General features: G+C 54.5%; 1 protein-coding gene across 1 annotated transcript in view; it reads right to left on the reverse strand.

Annotated features, from left to right (window-relative positions):
- The window catches only part of FCGBP (Fc gamma binding protein), a 62,726-nt gene that overhangs the window by 21,543 nt on the left and 23,525 nt on the right, over positions 1 to 17,658 (reverse strand). The window contains exons 6-15 of the mRNA XM_074386368.1: positions 16,889 to 17,456; positions 12,036 to 12,631; positions 10,399 to 10,993; positions 10,081 to 10,280; positions 9,052 to 9,193; positions 7,827 to 8,164; positions 5,857 to 6,430; positions 4,843 to 5,459; positions 3,294 to 3,837; positions 895 to 1,490 (exon numbers count right to left, since the gene is read on the reverse strand). Of these exons, the coding sequence (XP_074242469.1) occupies positions 895 to 1,490; positions 3,294 to 3,837; positions 4,843 to 5,459; positions 5,857 to 6,430; positions 7,827 to 8,164; positions 9,052 to 9,193; positions 10,081 to 10,280; positions 10,399 to 10,993; positions 12,036 to 12,631; positions 16,889 to 17,456 (4,770 nt within the window). The remainder of the gene's footprint in view (positions 1 to 894; positions 1,491 to 3,293; positions 3,838 to 4,842; positions 5,460 to 5,856; positions 6,431 to 7,826; positions 8,165 to 9,051; positions 9,194 to 10,080; positions 10,281 to 10,398; positions 10,994 to 12,035; positions 12,632 to 16,888; positions 17,457 to 17,658) is intronic.

Here is a 17,658-nt window from a genome sequence, read left to right on the forward strand (position 1 = left end):
ACTCTGAAAAATAAATCAAGTCGTACTGCCTGCAGCTACTGTTGCAAAGACACAGACACCATGGACAGGAAGTGCCTGGCGGCCAACAAGATCTGCAGTCCACTATGTAGAAACTATAGCTGCTGCCGTTACTAATTTGGTTTTTGTTTGTGTTTGTGTTTTGCAACAGAGTCTCGCTCTACTGCCAGGCTGGAGTGCAGTGGCCTGATCCCAGCTTACTGCAACTTGCGTTTTGCAAGTTCAAGCCATTGTCCTGCCTCAGCTTCCTGAGTAGTTGGGACCAGAGGCGTGCACCAACATGTCCGGCTAGTTTCTTTGTATTTCAGTAGAGATGGGGTTTCACCATGTTGATCGGGATGGTCTCAATCTCTTGACCTCATGATCTGCCCACCTCGGCCTCCCAAAGTGCTGGGATTACCCGTGTGAGCCACCAGGCCCGGCCAGCTGCTACTGTTAAGGGGGCAATGGTGTCACCCACAGATTGTCCTCTGTCTATGAAGCTTCTCCAGCCTTCAACTTTCCTAACCTCTGATGGCACCACGTCCTGCCAATAAGTGGCAGACTAGGGAGACGGGTAGGGAAGAATCCAGCATTGAGGTGGGGTGAGGATGGAGTGGGAGGGTGGGGGAAATTTGGAGACAAAGGTCAATGCATGGAGGTGAAGAAAGGCTGCAGACTGAGGGACAGAGAGATGGGGAAGCAGGTCCCAAGACCCTGATGACACTTCCCTCCTTGGCTTCCCGCTCTGGGTTATGATTGGCATCGTTTGTCCTCAGGGACCCCAGGCCTCCCACATGCGCTCTCATCTCTGTGCCCCCAACTCCTGGACTGAGCGCTCCCGTGCCCCACCCACCCAGCCTCAGGCCCCTCACCCCTGCTCCCCATTGCTCTCACCGTGACCTTCCACTGTCTCTGCTCCAGCCGCAGGGTGAAGTTTGCCACCTGGACCGTGATCACCCTGGTCACACTGACTTGCCCATTACCCCAGGCCACGTTCTCCTGCAGGACGGCAAACGAGGGCAGCCCAGGCCGGGTGGTGCCGCAGGTCTGAGCCAGCACATACACGCAGGTGCCCATGAAGTCGAAGCGGCGGCCGTCGAAGGTGGTGTAGTGGGGGTCTCCCGACGCCTGGCAGGTGGCAGAGCCCACGGCCACACAGCCCAAGCTGCCACCGGACAGCTGGCAGACCTCGTGCGGCCCACAGGCGGAGGGCTCACAGGACACCAGGCCGCCCTTCTGGCAATGGCAAAGGGAATCACAGCCGGGGCCCGGGTAGAAGGTCTGGCCCAGCGGGTAGTAGCGGCCATCGTGGAGGCAGCCACACTGGCCCACGGGTACGCAGCTGTCACCGCTGAGCACGAAGCCGGCATCGCAGACACAGCCTTCACGGCAGGCCGACTCGCAGCCCTCGGGTGCCGAGAGGCTCGGGCAGCTCACGGGGCAGGAGTCACCGCAGAGTTCGTAGTGGCTGTGCGCAGGGCACTGGAAGGCTGTGGGGACAAGGTGGGCATGAGCCAGGTAGTTGTTCCAGTCGGGGTCTGGGGAGGCCCTGAGTGGGAAAACTGCTCGGGTTAGCTTGGGTGTCTCTAGGTAATCACATGTGATCCAGGACATGTCACTGGGGGACCCAGCGTGGGACCTGCAATGGGAGGGGACGTGCCCAGGTCTCTCTGACCAGCTTGTGTGTTAACCTGACCAAGTATTTCTAAAGGTCAAATGACTCTATTTGGCTGATTTTTCTCTTTTTCTTTAGACAGGGTCTTACTCTATCTCACCCAGGCTGGAGTGCAGAGGCCCAGTCACGGCTCACTGCAGCCTCCACTGCCTGGGCTCAAGTGATCCTCTTGCGTAAGCCTCCCGAGTAGCTGAGACTACAGGTGCCAGCCTCCACGTCAAGCTAATTTATTATTATTTTTTGTAGAGATGGGGTCTCACTATGTAACCTAGGCTGTAACCCAGGGTGAAATGGATCACTTATACTGATCAGGATATTCAAGATCAGGACAGAGGTCTCAGGGTGCGAAAGTGACTGGGGTGTGGGGCCACACATATCTCAGGGTAAACCTCTGCCTGAGGCACCCAGCTGTGGCTATCTGACCTGGAGCATCTCCCAGAGTCCCTCTGACATGGTCTGTCCCAGGGTGTGCCTGAGTGAAGTTGGCAGGATACATGTGACCAGGAGACCTGCCTGAAGGGAACCACCTAGGACTATCTAACTGCATCTGTGTGAATCTGCCCGGGGCTATGGCAGGGTCCCGATTCTCAGTGTAAAATCAGTTAGCCTCAGTGTAAAATCTAAGCAGATACCACTGAAGGTATTTGACTAATTCTATGTGACTAGGTGCATTTTGGTGTGTGAAACAGACCAGGGGCTTCTGACCGGTTGTAACTTACTAGGTTTTCCTAATCAGGGGTACTCTGCTGTGTGACGTCACCAGCGTCAGCCATTCCAATCTACATGCCTTGGATATCTGAGAGCATGGATCACCAATCTAAAGTGTCCTGGACCCGGGGTTTCTGATTAGGTCTTCCTCCCTCCCTCCCTCTCTTCCTTCCTCTCTTCCTTCCTTTGTTCCTTCCTTCCTTCCATCTTTCCTTTTTTCCTTCCTTTCCCTCCCTCCCCAGGAACATGAATCAGTAATCCCAAGAGTGTCCTGGACGCAGCATTTCTGACTAGATCTTTTTCTCTCTTTGCTTCTTTCTCCCTCTTTCTTCCTTCCTTCCTTCCTTTCTTCTCTCTCTCTCTTTCCCTCCCACTATCCCCCCCCTTTTCTTTGTTTTTCTTTTTTTTTTGAGATAGAGTTTCACTCTGTCACTCAAGCTGGAGTACAGTGGTGCGGTGTCGGCTCACTGCAACCTCTATCTCCCGGGTTCAAGCGATTCTCTTGCCTCAGCCTCCCGAGTAGCTGGGATTACAGGAGCACCAACACACCTGGATAATTTTTGTATTTTTAATAGAGACTAGCTTTGAACATGTTGGCCAGGCTGGTCTCGAACTGTTGACCTCAGGTGATCTGCCTGCCTCGGCCTCCCAAAGTGCTGGGATAACAGGCATGAGCCATGGTCCCTGGACTATGACTAGCTTGTTTCTCACGGATTTCCTCCTTCTGCAGTTCCTGACCTGGTACATTTCAGTGTGTGGGTGCCAAGGTGTTTCCTGACAGGACACACCTAGCTCGGAGGAAGGACGGTAGCCCCTGAGCGCATGGAGGAGGAAAGGGCTGCTGTCTTAGAGTCTTGGGAAGGGGAGGGAGAGACCCTGCTACGTGGACCACGCATGGATCGGTACTCACGACAGAAGTCGGGCCGCCTCCACTCGTCGAGCTGGGCCCCAGCCGCCTGACAGGCTGCCACGTAGGCGGCCACTGCAGGACAGAGGCCCCCAGGATGGCCCTGAGCTTGGCAGGCGTCCAGCAAGCAGCCCTGGAAGTATTGCGCGGGCGGCACGAGGCCGTGGCAGGGCGCCAGCGGGCCGTCGGTGGCGGAGATCACGCCGCAGGCGTCCGGGCCGCCGAAGGCCTCCTGCTGCTCCGGCGTGCAAGGCTGCGGGCAAGGCCCTGACACACATTCCCCGCAGCCCGGGGCGCCGCCCACCTGCCACCCGGCCGGGTTCCCGCCCACCGCCTTCAGGTCGTCTGCGGGGTTCTGGTTGTAGTTCCCGCACAGGCCACAGAGGGAGCCCGCGTACGCCGCCGGCACGCGCAGGCGCACGAAGCTGTTCCCGTCGAAAGCCAGCGAGAGCCCTGAGGTCGCGGTCACCACCACGTCGGCGCCGCTCAGGTGTGCCTGCAGGAGCGAGTCCAGCTGGAAGGGCAGCGCCACGAACTCGCCGTCCACCTGCGGGCGGGGATTGGGGGGTGCGATGAGCGCAGCGAACACAGGTTTGAATCCTGGCCCCACCACGTACTAGCTGTGGGACCCTGAGCTCGTCACCTCCCCTCTTAAAATAATAAGCAGCATCTTTAGGCCGGGCCTGGTGGCACAGCCTGCAATCCCAGCACTTTGGGAGGCCGACTTGGGAGGATCGCTTGAGGTCAGAAGTGGGGACCGGCCTGGGAAACCTAGTGAGACCCCCAATTCTACAAAAAAAAAATAACAATTCGCCAGCGTAGTGGCGTTTGCCATTAGTCCTGCCCAGCCACTCCGGAGGCCAAGGCCAAAGCGAGGATCTTTTGAGCCCAGGAGTTCCAGGCTGCAGTGAGCCTTGATCCTGTCATTGCACTCCAGCCTGGACGACAGAGTAAGGCTAAGAAAATCAGAAACCAAGAAAAGCGCCTGCGTGATGGTTCATGGTGTAATGCCAGCACTTGGGAGGCCGAGGAAGGTGGATCACGAGGTCAAGAGTTCGAGACCAGTCTGGCAAAAACGGTGAAACCCCGTCTCTACTAAAAATACAAAAAATTAGCGGGGCTTGGTGGCAAGTGCCTGGAATCCCAGGTACTCTGGAGGGGAGGCAGGACAATTGCTTGAACCTGGGAGGCAGAGGTTGCAGTGAGCCAGTGAGATTGCGCCATTGCACAAATGCCTGGATGACAGGGTAAGACTCCATCGCAAAAAATTAAACAACAACAACAAAAAAGCCTCTGTAGGCACACGTGACTGACTCCTCATGCTTCTCTAAAACAGGGACTTTTCTTAGACTATTTTACAGAGGAATACACTAGGCTCAGAGAGGAGGAAGCCACTGTGCCAGGCGATCTGGCTCCTTGGCCTATACTCTGGACTCTTCCGTCATGCCCCCGCCAAGCTGTGAAAGGTGCTCAGGGGAATGGGGAACCCCTTACCATCTCAGGCAGCCGCAGAGCTGGCACCTGCTCCTGCCTGGCCCACAGCCCTCCTCACCTGTAACTGCCGGGGCCAGCGGGCACTCAGTGTCAGGCTATGGTTGTAGATGTGCAGGGTGACGCTGCGGGTGTAGCTGACAGCCTGGCTGCCCCGGTGCTCGTTGGCTACAGTGACAGTGAAGTTCTCAGCCCCCGTGGGTAGTGCGTGGCAGGGTGCACTCAGCAGGTACTCGCACGTGCCTTGGAAATCGAATCGGTGCCCATCCAGAGTGACATAATGGGGGTCACCCCAGGCCTGGCACTCAGCTGTGCTGACCGGCTGGCAGCCGTGCTGGCCTGATGGCAGGAGGGCACACGCTTCACCCAGCCCGCAGCTGGCAGGAGTGCAGACCAGGGAGCCGCCCCCAGGTCCGCAGCGGCACCTCTCAGAGCAGGTGCCGTCAGCCCAAAACTCAGTGCCCGCCTCGTGGTAGGTGCCATTGGCCCAGCAGCCGCAGCCGTCGCTTAGGGGAACACAGCGGTCGGCACTTAGCACAAACCCTGCGTTGCACTGGCAGCCCTCCACACAGGGGCCCTGGCATACGGCTGGGGTGGTGGGGGGCGCAGGGGATGGGCAGCTGGCCGGGCAGGGTGGGCCACAGAACTCGTAGTGGCTGTTTTCTGGGCAGGTGATCTCTGTGGGCAGATGAAGGAGCAGGAAGAAGAGAAACAGAGAGAAGGGCGTTAGGGGTCCCAGGACACAGTGGAGGAGACAGAGAGAGACACAAGGGAGCAGACACAGAAAGGGCAGACAGAGCAGGAGACACAGAGAGACAGAGAAGGACACAGAAAGGAATGAGAGAAAGAGAGAGACCAGGAGACCCAAGCAGAAACTGAGGGAGACACAGAGAGAGAGAATGAGAGACAGACAGACAGAGACAAGCAAAGACAGGCACAGAGACAAGCACCGAGAGACAGAGACAAACAGAGAGAGACGCAAACACAGAGACTCAGAAGGACCAGGGTGAAAGCAAACCAGCCCCCCAGAGACAGGACCCCACCCGCATCCCCGCCTCTGCTCCCCAGCACTCACCACAGCCAACCTGTGCCCGCCAGTCTTCAATGACAATCCCAGCGGCCTGGCAGGCGGCCGCATAGGAAGCCAGCGCCTGGCAGAGAATGTCGTGGGACCCGCCGCCCATGCAGACGTCCAGAACGCAGCCCTTGAAGAAGCTCTCAGGTGGCACATGAGCGTGGCAGGTGGTAAAGGGGCCCCCTGTGCCAGGGGCCAGGGGTCCGCAGAAGCCGGGGCCCTCGTACTGCTCCAGCTTGTCCTGGGGGCACGTTGGGCAGGACCCCTGACATTCGTCCCAACACAGTGGGTCCCAGCCTGGGGCTCGCCAGCTGCCGCCCCAGACGGGTATGGAGGGAGCCAGGGTGCCATTGGGGAAGACCTGGTCGTTGTTGGGGTTGCGGTCCATGTTACCGCAGAGCCCGCACACCGCGCCATGATAGCTGCTGGGCAGCGTCACATCTACCCGCCAGTTCCAGTCATAGCTGACTTGCAGCCCAAAGTCGGTCACCAGCAATGCCTTGGATGCACCGTGGGTCACCGAAATGCGCCCGTCAGCCACGGAGACGGGCAACGCTGTCAGCACATCATTCACCTGTGGGGAGCAGGGAAGGAGGCCAATGGGTCACTCCAGGTGGGGAGGCCCCAGCTCTGGCCCCCTGCCTCCCTCTCTCTCATCCTACCAGGGGCTGGAAGAGGCCAGTCTTCCTCCAACAGGTGGATTGTCATCTGACACAGTGTGCACGTCTGTTCTAGCCCAGGGCTTGGGGAATGAAACCTCACTTGACTTTTTCTAGATCTTCTCCCCTGATGTCTGTCTTCCTCCCGTCTCTGTCTCTCTGTGTCTCTCGCCCTGTCTCTTCACCTAAGCCTGTATCTCTGAGTCTTCTGTCCCTCTCTCTGTCTGTTTCTCTGTCTCTGTCTTTTTCTCCCTTCTCTTCCCTGCCTCTGTAACTCTCTGTGTTATTCACTCACCATCATTTACCCAGTGCTGACTCTGTTCCGCCCCTTACTCTCTCCCAGGGCTGCCATTAAGCTACATCACCAGTTCCCTGCGCAGAAAGCATAGCCGTCTTTCTCCCCCGATCTCCCTATATTACTCAGTTTTTTGTTTTTTTTTTTCTTTTTTGGGACAGAGTCCTGCTCTGTCACGCAGGCTGGAGTGCAGTGTGGCAGTCTCGGCTCTTGCAACCTCTGCCTCCTGGGTTCAAGTGATTCTCCTGCCTCCGCTTCCCGAGTAGCTGGGCTAATTTTTGTATTTTCACCTTGTCTCACCACACTGGGCTAATTTTTGCATTTTTAGTAGCGACAGGGTTTCACCCTGTTGGCCAGGCTGGTCTGGAACTCCTGACCTCAGGTGACACACCCACCTCAGCCTCCCAGAGTGCTGGGATTACAGATGTGAGCCACCGTGCCCAGCCCTATTTCTGTGTATTTCTCTCTGAGTCCTGGGCTCCGGGCCTCAACTGTTCCCTCACTGACCCTCAAACAAGTGTTCTCCCGGGCTAGATCCCTGAGGATCTCCCTGTGTTTCTCTTCATGTCCTAGTCTCTGGGCTGCTCCCTTGTTCCCTTGCAGGCACTCAAAGGAGTGTTCTCCTGCGCTACACCCTGAGCTCAGCACGTGAGTTGCACCACCTTACTGCAGGGTGGGCCCTCCTATGATGCCCACTTTACAGATGAGGAAACTGATGCCTCCCAAGTGAACTGCCCAACATCACATAGCTCTGAAGAAGGAGAGGCTGGATTCAAACCCAGGTCTACTAAAAAGCCAGATGCTCAGGTCCTGAGTGAAAGCCCTTAGCAAGCGGCCAGGCTTGTTTAATTCCCAGTCACAGGAGGATATTTTTCCTGCAATGATTGGTGTTCTTACTGACACTTGGTTTCAGGCCCAGGCCCTTTGAAGACAAAGAGCCCTGAGCTCCTAACTGTGGTGGTCGGGATCCCTCCTGCCCTCCTGGGGACCTCAGGGGACCGTCCTGCCACACGTACCCGGACTTTGCCGATCTCGCCCTTGTGGATAGAGACGTTGGTGCCCAGCGCAGCCACGGTGACGAGTCTCACGTAGGACACAGCAGGGTTGCCCCGGTTCTCGTTCTTGGTGGTGACGGTGAAGGGTGTCAGGCCCTGCGTGCTGACCCCCGGGCAGCCAGCTGCTGCCAGCACGTAGTTACAGGTGCCCTGGAAGTCGAACTGGCGGCCGTCGAAGGAGTGGTAGTGTGGGTCGCCCCACAGCCAGCACGTGGCCTCGTAGTTGGGCACGCACACGCCCTGGCCGCCCTGCTCCTTGCATGTCTCCTGTGGCCGGCATGTCACACCGTGGCACGGGTCTGGGGACAGAAGAGGGCGACCCTGAAAGGCTGTCCATTGTAAAGGACAGCTGCTCCCTCCACATCTACCCTGCACTGTGCCAGGGATCTGAGGGTTACCGCAGGCAAAACCAGACTCCGGAGTCCTCATGTCTATACAGGTCCTATAGTTGGCTGTTTGGTTTGGTTTGGTTTGGTTTTAGATGGAGTCTCACTCTTGTTGCCCATGCTGGAGTGCAGTGGCACATCCTCGGCTCACTGCAACTTCCGCCTCTCCGGCTCAAGTGATTCTCCCACCTCAGCCTCCCAATTAGTGGGGATTACAGGCATGCACCAGCACGCCCAGCTAACTTTTTATTTTTAGTAGAGACGGGATTTCTCCATGTTGGTCAGGCTGGTCTCAAACTCCCAACCTCAGGTGATTCGCCCACTTGGTCCTCCCAAAGTGCTGGGATTATAGGCATTAGCCACTGTGCCCAGCCCTGTTCTGGTATTCTAAAGTCTTATAGGAGCCTCGCCTCTTCACTTCGTAGTCTATGGCTGCCTTCCTGCCACAGTGGCAGAGTAAGTAGCTGGGACCAAGACCACACAGCCTGCAAGCTTAAACGTTTACTATGTAGCCCGTAAGCACCTGTCCTTGCCTTATATCAAGGGTCTCTAAAATCCACCCTAAGAAACCTGCCTCTCAGTGTCCCCACAGCCTGGATTCCCCCTATAGGTCTCTGCCTCCCAGAATAGGTGGCCCTGGCCCTGTGAAACGTGGCACAGGGGTCCCCCGGTCTGTGACCTCAGTCCTTAGTCCTGAACACCCCCCGCCATGAATGTCCTAATCACGCCACCCTCAGCCCCAGAGTCCCCGTATTTCATCCCTAGTTCCAGCAGCCCCAATCTTAGCACAAGCCCGGCACCTTTGGTGACGCAGCTCAGGATGCCTCCGGAGGGCTGGCACAGCTGGCCCGGCTTGCAGCTGTGTTCCTGGCACACCATGCCTTTACCCGAGTGGCAGGTGCACTGCTGGCGACAGTTGTCAATGAGGACTGTCTGCTCCGGCTGTGGGGAGAGAGCGCACGGCCATCAGGCACAGCATGGGTGGGAGCCCACTCTCACATCTCTGGCCTTCTGGGCACAGAGGGGTTTGGTTACATCACAGACAAGGAGCAGCTCTGAGAAGGACGGCTCCTTGTGTGTGAAACTGAAGCACAGTTTCACAGAACAACTGTGATGGGGCCGTCATTTATTCATTCATTTGTTCATTCACTTTGATTCATTTACTCATTCATTCCAAAATATCCACCGAATATCTGCTGTAGAAGAAATGGTGTGACATAGTAACTCAGAGCAGATCGCCTGGGCTTGAAGGCTGTTTCTGCCGTTTCCAAACTGTGTGTCTCTGGACAAGTGACTTCATCACTTTACCACTGCCACGTGGAGAGTGGACCACAGCGAGCAAAGATAGGAGCTGGGAGGGACCCAGGTGGAAGAGGACAGGTTGGACCAAGGTAGGGCCATGGGGAGGGGGAAGGGGGTCGATGGAAGAGACACTAAAGGGCCAAGGAGACCAGCCGCGGTGGCTCAGGCCTGTAATCCCAGCACGTTGGGAGGCCAAGGCGGGAGGATGGCTTGAGGCCTGGAGTTCAAGACCAGCCTGAGCAACATAGTCAGATGCCCCCCATCTCTGCCTCAACAAAAAAATTAAAAATTCACTGGGCATGGTGGTTAGACCCAGATACTGGCAAGTGAAGTGGAAGGATTGCCTGAGCCAAGGAATTTGGCGTTGCAGTGAGCCATGATGGTACCACTGCACTCCAGCCTGGGTGACAGACTGAGACCCTGCCTCTAAAAGAAATACGTAAGCACCCAGGTAGACAGGCTGTGGGGCTGATGGGCAGTGGGAGGGGTGAGGCCCCATGTTCTGGCCCCAGTGACAAGGTTCCTACCTCGTAGTAGACACCATTGTGGTAGCAGCCGCATTGCCCGATGGGCACACAGGCTTGGCCGTTGTAGAGGAAGCCGGAGTCGCACTGACAGCCCTCGGCACATCCGTCCGGGCACTGCGGAGGGGCACTGAGAGCGGAGCAGCCCAGGGAGCAGGTGTCCGCGCAGAGCTCGTAGTGACTGTTCGAGGGGCACTTCATGGCTGTAAGGAGGGGGTGCCGATCAGAGCGCTGGGGAGGGAGGGGCTGCAAGGCCCAGGGTCTACCCCTTCTGTGCCTCAACCTCTCCCCTCCCTGCCCCTCCGTCTCTCCCTCACTCACGACAGAAAGTTTCTGTCCTCCAGGGCTCCACGTGGCCTCCAGCCGCCTGGCAAGCACTCACATAGGCATGGATGTTGCTGCAGAGAATGCTCAGGTTCCCACCACCCAGGCACAGATCAAAGACACAGTCTTGCAAGGGACCCTGGGGATCCACCAGCTTGTGGCAGGAGGCCAGCGGCCCTGTGGGGCTGGTGAGGAGCCCACAGAACTCCTTCTTCTGATACTTGTCCTCCAGCTCGGGAGGACACTGGCCGTCAGGGTTGCAGCCCTCGCTCCCCGGCTGGCAGGTGGGCGGCGGCACGCAGGGAGAACCAGGCACGGCCTCCTCCCAGGAGTTGCCGAACTCCTTGGCGTCGCCTGCCTGCGAGCCATCGGGCTTCCTCAGGTCATCCTTGGGGTCGCCGTTGTAGTCCCCGCACAGGCCACACATCTGCTGGTAGTAGTTTCCGGGGACGGTGACCCGCACGTAGTACACAAGGTCGTAGACCACACGCAGGCCGAAGTGGGTCTCAATCACGATGTCGGAACCATGCTGGTAGACACGGATCTGGCCATTGGCCAGCTCCACGGGCAGCTTCATGTCCACGCCGTTCACCTGGGAGAGGCAGGCCGCGCTTCAGAAAGGACACTGTGAGTGGGGGTCCGACTCTAGTTCAAGCCCGTGCCTGAGGCAGAAGATCTGTGTGACCCCACCTTAAGAGGTGAGGCCCCTTAGGGCCCTCAGTTTTCATATTTGTAAAATGGGTGTAATAATAGGGTCTTATAGTGGATTGAATGGTGGTCCTCAAAGGTCATATTCACCCAGAATCCTACAACGTGAGCTTACTTGGAATAAAGTTCTTTGCAGCTGTAATCAGGGTAATCATCTCAATATAAGATTATCCCCGATTAAGGTGCGTCCTAAATCCAATGACAAGTGTCCTTGTAAGAGCCAGAAAGAAAAAGACAGACACACAGAAAGGGTCATGTGAAAATGGAGGTGGGGATTAGGATGGCGCTGTCACAGGCCGGGCGCAGTGGCTCACGCCTGCAATCCCAGCCATTTGGGAGGCCAAGGCGGGCAGATCACGAGGTTAAAAGATTAAGATCATCCTGGCCAACATGGCGAAATCCCGTCTCTACTAAAAATACCAAAATTAGCCAGGCATGGTGGCAGGCGCCTGGAATCTCAGCTACTGGGGAGGCTGGAGCAGGAGAATCGCTTGAACCCAGGAGGCAGAGGTTGCAGTGAGCCAAGATCACGCCACTGCACTCCAGCCTGGTGACAGAGTGAGACTCAGTCTCAAAAACAATAGAATGATGTTGCTACAAGCCCAGAGAGCCTGGAGCCTCCAGAGCTGGAAAGGGAAAGGGAGAACCCCGCACTGGTGCCTTTGGAGGGGGTGTAGTCTCACCAACACCTTAAAGAGAAGGTGGAGACTGAGGGACAGACAGATGGGGGAGCAGGTCCCAAGACCCTGATGACACTTCCATCCTTGGCTTCCCACTCTTGGCTCTGATTGGCATCGTTTGTCCTCAGGGACCCCAGGCCTCCCACATGCGCTCTCATCTGTGTACCCCCAACTCCTGGCTGAGCGTTCCCCGTGCCCCACCCACCCAGCCTCAGGCCCCTCACCCCTGCTCCCCATTGCTCTCACCGTGACCTTCCATTGTCTCTGCTCCAGCCGCAGGGTGAAGTTTGCCACCTGGACCGTGATCACCCTGGTCACACTGACTTGCCCATTACCCCAGGCCACGTTCTCCTGCAGGACGGCAAACGAGGGCAGCCCAGGCCGGGTGGTGCCGCAGGTCTGAGCCAGCACATACACGCAGGTGCCCATGAAGTCGAAGCGGCGGCCGTCGAAGGTGGTGTAGTGGGGGTCTCCCGACGCCTGGCAGGTGGCAGAGCCCACGGCCACACAGCCCAAGCTGCCACCCGATGGCTGGCAGACCTCATGTGGGCCACAGGTAGAGGGCTCGCAGGACACCAGGCCACCCTTCTGGCAGTGGCAAAGGGAATCACAGCTGGGGCCCGGGTAGAAGGTCTGGCCTGGCGGGTGGTAGCTGCCCTGGTGGATGCAGCCACAAGAGGCCAGGGGCACACAGGACTCACCACTGAGGGCAAAGCCCTCATCACACACACAGCCCTCATGGCATTCGGAGCCACAGCCCCCGGGCACTGGGAGGTCTCCACAGGACAGCGGGCAGCCGTAGGAACACACCTCGTAGTGGCTGTGAGGTGGGCAGCTCAGTGCTGCAGGGAGAAAGGACATCAAGATCAAGAATTCCTGCTCCCAGGGGACACCGGTGATCCCCCCAACACATACGTATGCATACACACACATGCTCAAACACACATACGAGTGGTCCCGTTGCAGGGAGCTTGGGAACATTACCTCACAGTTAATCTGATCCTCACAATTACGATTCTCCCAATTTAACTGTGATTTAAAGTTATTTATTATGCTTCTTTATTTTTTTTGAACTAGAGTTTGCTCTGTTACTCAGGCTGGAGCAGCAGGGCGGTGCTCGCTGTCGTGGCTCACTGCAGCTTTGACCTCCTGAACTCGAGCAATCCTCCCACCTCAGCCTCCTGAGCAGCTAGGACTACAGGTGTGCACCACCACGCCCAGCTAATTTTTTCAATTTTTTATAGAGATGGGGTCTCACTGTGTTGCCCAGGCGGGCCTCAAACTCCTGGGCTCAAGCAGTTCCCCTGCCTCAGCCTCTCAAAGTGCTGGGATTACAGGAATGAGCTGCCACGCCCGGCCTTCTGTTATGTCTTTAATGACCTTGTTCAAGTTGGATACAGGTTGTTGATATGTGGTATATATTTTAAACATGCATATGCAAATATTTGTGTGTATGTGTATAATTTGTGCAGTATATTTGCGAATGCAGTACTTTTAGCTTCCTTCTATAGCAGCAATTAAATTAAAATATTTAGCAAGTGTTGAAAAAAAAAAAAAAAAAAACCTCCTTGCTCCCCTCCCCAAACTCCAGTCACTCCAGTCTATAAAAAGCAAATCTAGCCAGGTGCAGTGGCTCTAGACCAGCCTGGCCAACACAGTGAAACCCTGTCCCTACTGAAAATACAAAAATTAACCAGGTATGGTGGCAAGTGCCTGTAATCCCAGCTACTAGCGAGGCTGAGGTAGGAGAATCGCTTGAACCTGGGAGGCAGAGGTTGCAGTGAGCTGAGATCGTGCCACTGCACTCCAGCTTGGCGACAGAACGTGACTCTGTCTCCAAAAAAAAAAAAAAGCATATCTAAGTGACTAAAACTAAACCACATTAAACCCGTATCTATGCTGTCTAATACACTAGCCACTAGCCACTTGTGACCATTTAGATGTAAGTTAATTAAAATGAAACAAAATGGAAGACAGCTCCTCAGTCGAAACAGCCTCATTTCAAGTGCTCAGCAGCCACATGTGACCTGTGGCGACCTGGTACGTATTTGAACAGCTCATATATGGAGCTGTCATCACTGAAGTTCTGCTGGGTGGTGCCGTTCTGAAGCTAACATCCAGCTTACAGGAGAATCACGGAGACATAGAGACAAGTTCAGTAACACACCAAAGAAGCAACTAGCCAGATCACGAAAGTAGGAAATTCAGCAGGATAAATGACCTGTCTTTTCCAATAAATAAATAAATGACATAAACAAAAGGAAAAGATGGATGGAGGAATAGATATGCGATAAAGCAAGTAAGTGAATTAGAATTAGAGTGTAGAGGCCCGGCTTGGTGGCTCATATCCGTAATCCCAACACTTTGTAAAGATGAGGCGGGAGGATCACTTGAGGTCAGGAGTTCGACCAGCCTGGCCAACATGGTGAAACCCGTCTCTACTAAAAATACAAAAATTAGCCAGGCATGGTGGCACATGCCTTTAATCTCAACTACACGAGAGGCTGAGGTGGGAGAATCACTTGAACCCAGGAGGCAGAGGTTGCAGTGAGTTGAGATCACGCCACTGCACTCTAGCTTGGGCAACAGAGTGAGACTCCGTCTCAAAAAAAAAAAAGAAAAAAAAAAAAAAGAATTCGAGTGTAGAGTCCAGGAGGTGGGTTTGTGGGTCTTCCCTGTAAAATTCTTTCAACTTTTTTGTATATTTCACAATTTTCATACTATGTTGGGAGGAACTAAAGAAAGAAATTCTGACAGAGTAAAAGCGTGAAGGTAGATCAGTCCAATGCAGTATATGTATTTGGTTTGCTTCTAGAGCCACTTAGGGTCTTATAGTATCAGGAATCTCTAAAACTTCTTAGACCTTTTATAAGAAGTCTGTTTTGTCCCAGGAGGTTTCACGCCCCAGGCAACACACCTTGTGTTAGGATTCAGGATGGATGGGGATTGCACTGCTTTTTATTTACTTATTTATTTTATTTGAGACAGTGTCACTGTGTCACCCAGGCTGAAGTGCAGTGGCACGACCTCGGCTTGCTGCAACTTCCACCTCCCGGGTTCAAGCGATTCTTCTGCTTCACCCTCCCAAGTAGCTAGCACACCCAGCTAATTTTCAGTATAGACTAAGTTTTGCCATGTTGGCCAGGCTGGTCTCAAACTACTGGCCTCTGATGATCCCCCCACCTTACCCTCCCAAAGCGCTGGGATTACAGGCATGAACCACCACACTCAGCCTGCACTGTTTATCAGAAATAGGCTCTTGCTATGTTGCCCAGGCTGGTATCTAACTCCCAGACTCTAGGGATCCTCCCACCTCAGCCTCCTGAGTAGCTAGGATTATAAACATTCTGAAATCTTAGTCATATATGTGTATGGTTGCAGCAGAGAAGTGTGATGGGGATTCTGACACAGGCTGCCAATGGTCACGTCTTGATTCTGGGCACAACCATGGTACTTGCTTTGGCCAATGGAACACTAGCAACCATGATGCCGAGCAGAGCCTTAGAACGTGCTTGCACACTGGGGCTTGTGTGCTTCTGCCACTCTTAGGAATCTTGAGGGCACCTTGGGAAGAAGCCTGGGCTCACCTGCTGGAAGATGAGACCAAGTGGAGAAGAGACAACAGGTCCCAGCTGGGGGTCCCCAAAACCAACCAGCTGGACAACTGCCAGATGTGTAAAAGCCCCCTAGATTTACCCAGCCTCAGCTGAGCCTCCAACAGGCTGCAGACACCAACCAAGCTGGCCCAGGCTGGGGAGAACACCTCAGCAGCCCCTGGCATCATGAGAAAGAATAAATACTTGGCCAGGCATGGTGGCTCATGCCTGTAATATCAGCACTTTGGGAGGCTGAGGTGGGCGGATCACTTGCGGTCAGGAATTCGAAACCGGCCTGCCCAACATAGTGAAACCCTTTCTCCACTAAAATTACCAAAAAATTAGCCAGGTGGGGTGGCGGGTGCCTGTAATCCCAGCTACTCAGGAGGCTGAGTCAGGAGAATTACTTGAGCCCAGGAAGTGGAGGTGGAGGTGGAGGTTGCAATAAGACGAGATTTCGCCCCTGCACTCCAGCCTGAACGACAGAGCAAGACTTCATCCCAAAAAGAAAAGTTCTTAAAGTCAATAGTTACCATTTGTTAGAAATTATAAGTTTTGTAATTATTTCAGGTAAAAAACTAGATGTGTATGCTTCCATTAATTCCAAAATTTAAAAACTGCAGAAGCCAGAATAGTGGTTACCTCTTGGGGTTGGAGGCCTGGATGTTCTTTTTTTGAATTTGGGACTGTTCACACAGATTTGTTCTCTTGTTAAAACAGATCAAGCTGTTAGCTTGATATGTACATATTTTTGAATATCTGTATATTTCAATAATAAGTTTTAAAAATTAAAAATCAGGTGAGAGGAACCTGGTACAGTGGCTCGCACTTGTAATCCCAGTACTTTGAAAGGCCAAGGCAGGAGGATTGCTTGAGCCCAAGAGTTCGAGCCCAGCCTAGGCAAAAAAATCAAAACCCTGTCTCTGTAAAAAATATTTTAAAAATTAGCTGGGGTTGGTGCTACTCAGGAGGCTGAGGCAGGAGGATCACTTGAGCCCAGGAGTTCCAGGCTGCAGTAAGCTATGATTGCACCACTGCATTCCAGCCTGCACAACAGAGCAAAATATCATCTTAAAAGAAAATCAGATGGAGCACTTTGGGAGGCCGAGGTGGGCAGATCATGACATCAAGAGTTTGAGACCAGCCTGACCAACATGTAGAAACCCTATCTCTACCAAAAATACAAAATTAGCTGGGCATGGTGGCGCATGCCTGTAATCTCAGCTACTCAGGAGGCTGAGGCAAGAGAATCGCTTGAACCCGGGAGGGGGAGGTTGCAGTGAGCAGAGATCGCATCATTGCACAACAGCCTGGGCAACAAGAGTGAAAAGAGTGAAACTCTGTCTCAGAAAAAAAAAAAAAAGGATTAAAAAAATAAATAAATAAATAAAAATAAAAATTAAAAAAAATGACAAAGAAAGGATTAAATGAATTAATGATATTAATACACTAATGAATATATATATAAGGTTGAGTCCTCCAGTTGTCATTTGCGATACTCACGGCAAAGTTCCTCACTCCTCCAGGGGTGCACTGTGGCTCCAGCAGCCTGGCAGGCAGCAGCGTAGGTGGCCAACGCGTCACACAGTGGCCCAGACTGGCCTGGCAGCAGGCAGCGGTCATAGACACAGTCGCGCACGGCACCCTGGGGGTCCAGCTTGCTGTGGCACTTCCGGAAAGGCCCCTCGGGATCAGCAAGGATTCCACACTCTTTCTTGCTCTGCAGCTGCTGGGTCACCAGGGAGTCCAGCTTGGGACAGTCACCTGGTTCAGTTGCACCACAGCCGGGCCTCGTTTCTTCTTGCCAGCTGTTCCCAAAGGCCAATGCATTGGCAGCTTGGCCCCCACCCCGCAGAGCCAGGTCATCAGCTGGGTCCCCATTGAAGTTCCCGCAGAGTCCACACAGGGCCTCAGCATAGCTGCTGGGCACCTTGGCAGTCACTCGTGCATCCCAGTTGTAGGTGACGGTCAGGCCAAAGTCGGTGCGCACGACGGCATCACTACCCTGGCGGAACACCTGCACCTGGCCATCTGCTGCTTGGAAAGGCAGGTACTGAAGGACGCCGTCCACCTGGGTGGGATGCAAGAGGGCCGTGTGGTCAGGGTATTCACGGCTCGCTGGCCCATCCTCCAATTCACTCACCTCTAGCTGCCCTGATCTCTTTGCTGTTCTCTTGGACACATTATGCTCAATCCCACCTCAAAGCCTTTGTACTTCCTGTTCCCGCTGCCCAGCTCACCATTCAACCCTCTTCATTCCTAAAGCACCAGCT

Source organism: Saimiri boliviensis, chromosome 14, assembly GCF_048565385.1.
Source record: "Saimiri boliviensis isolate mSaiBol1 chromosome 14, mSaiBol1.pri, whole genome shotgun sequence".
Taxonomy (NCBI): domain Eukaryota; kingdom Metazoa; phylum Chordata; class Mammalia; order Primates; family Cebidae; genus Saimiri; species Saimiri boliviensis.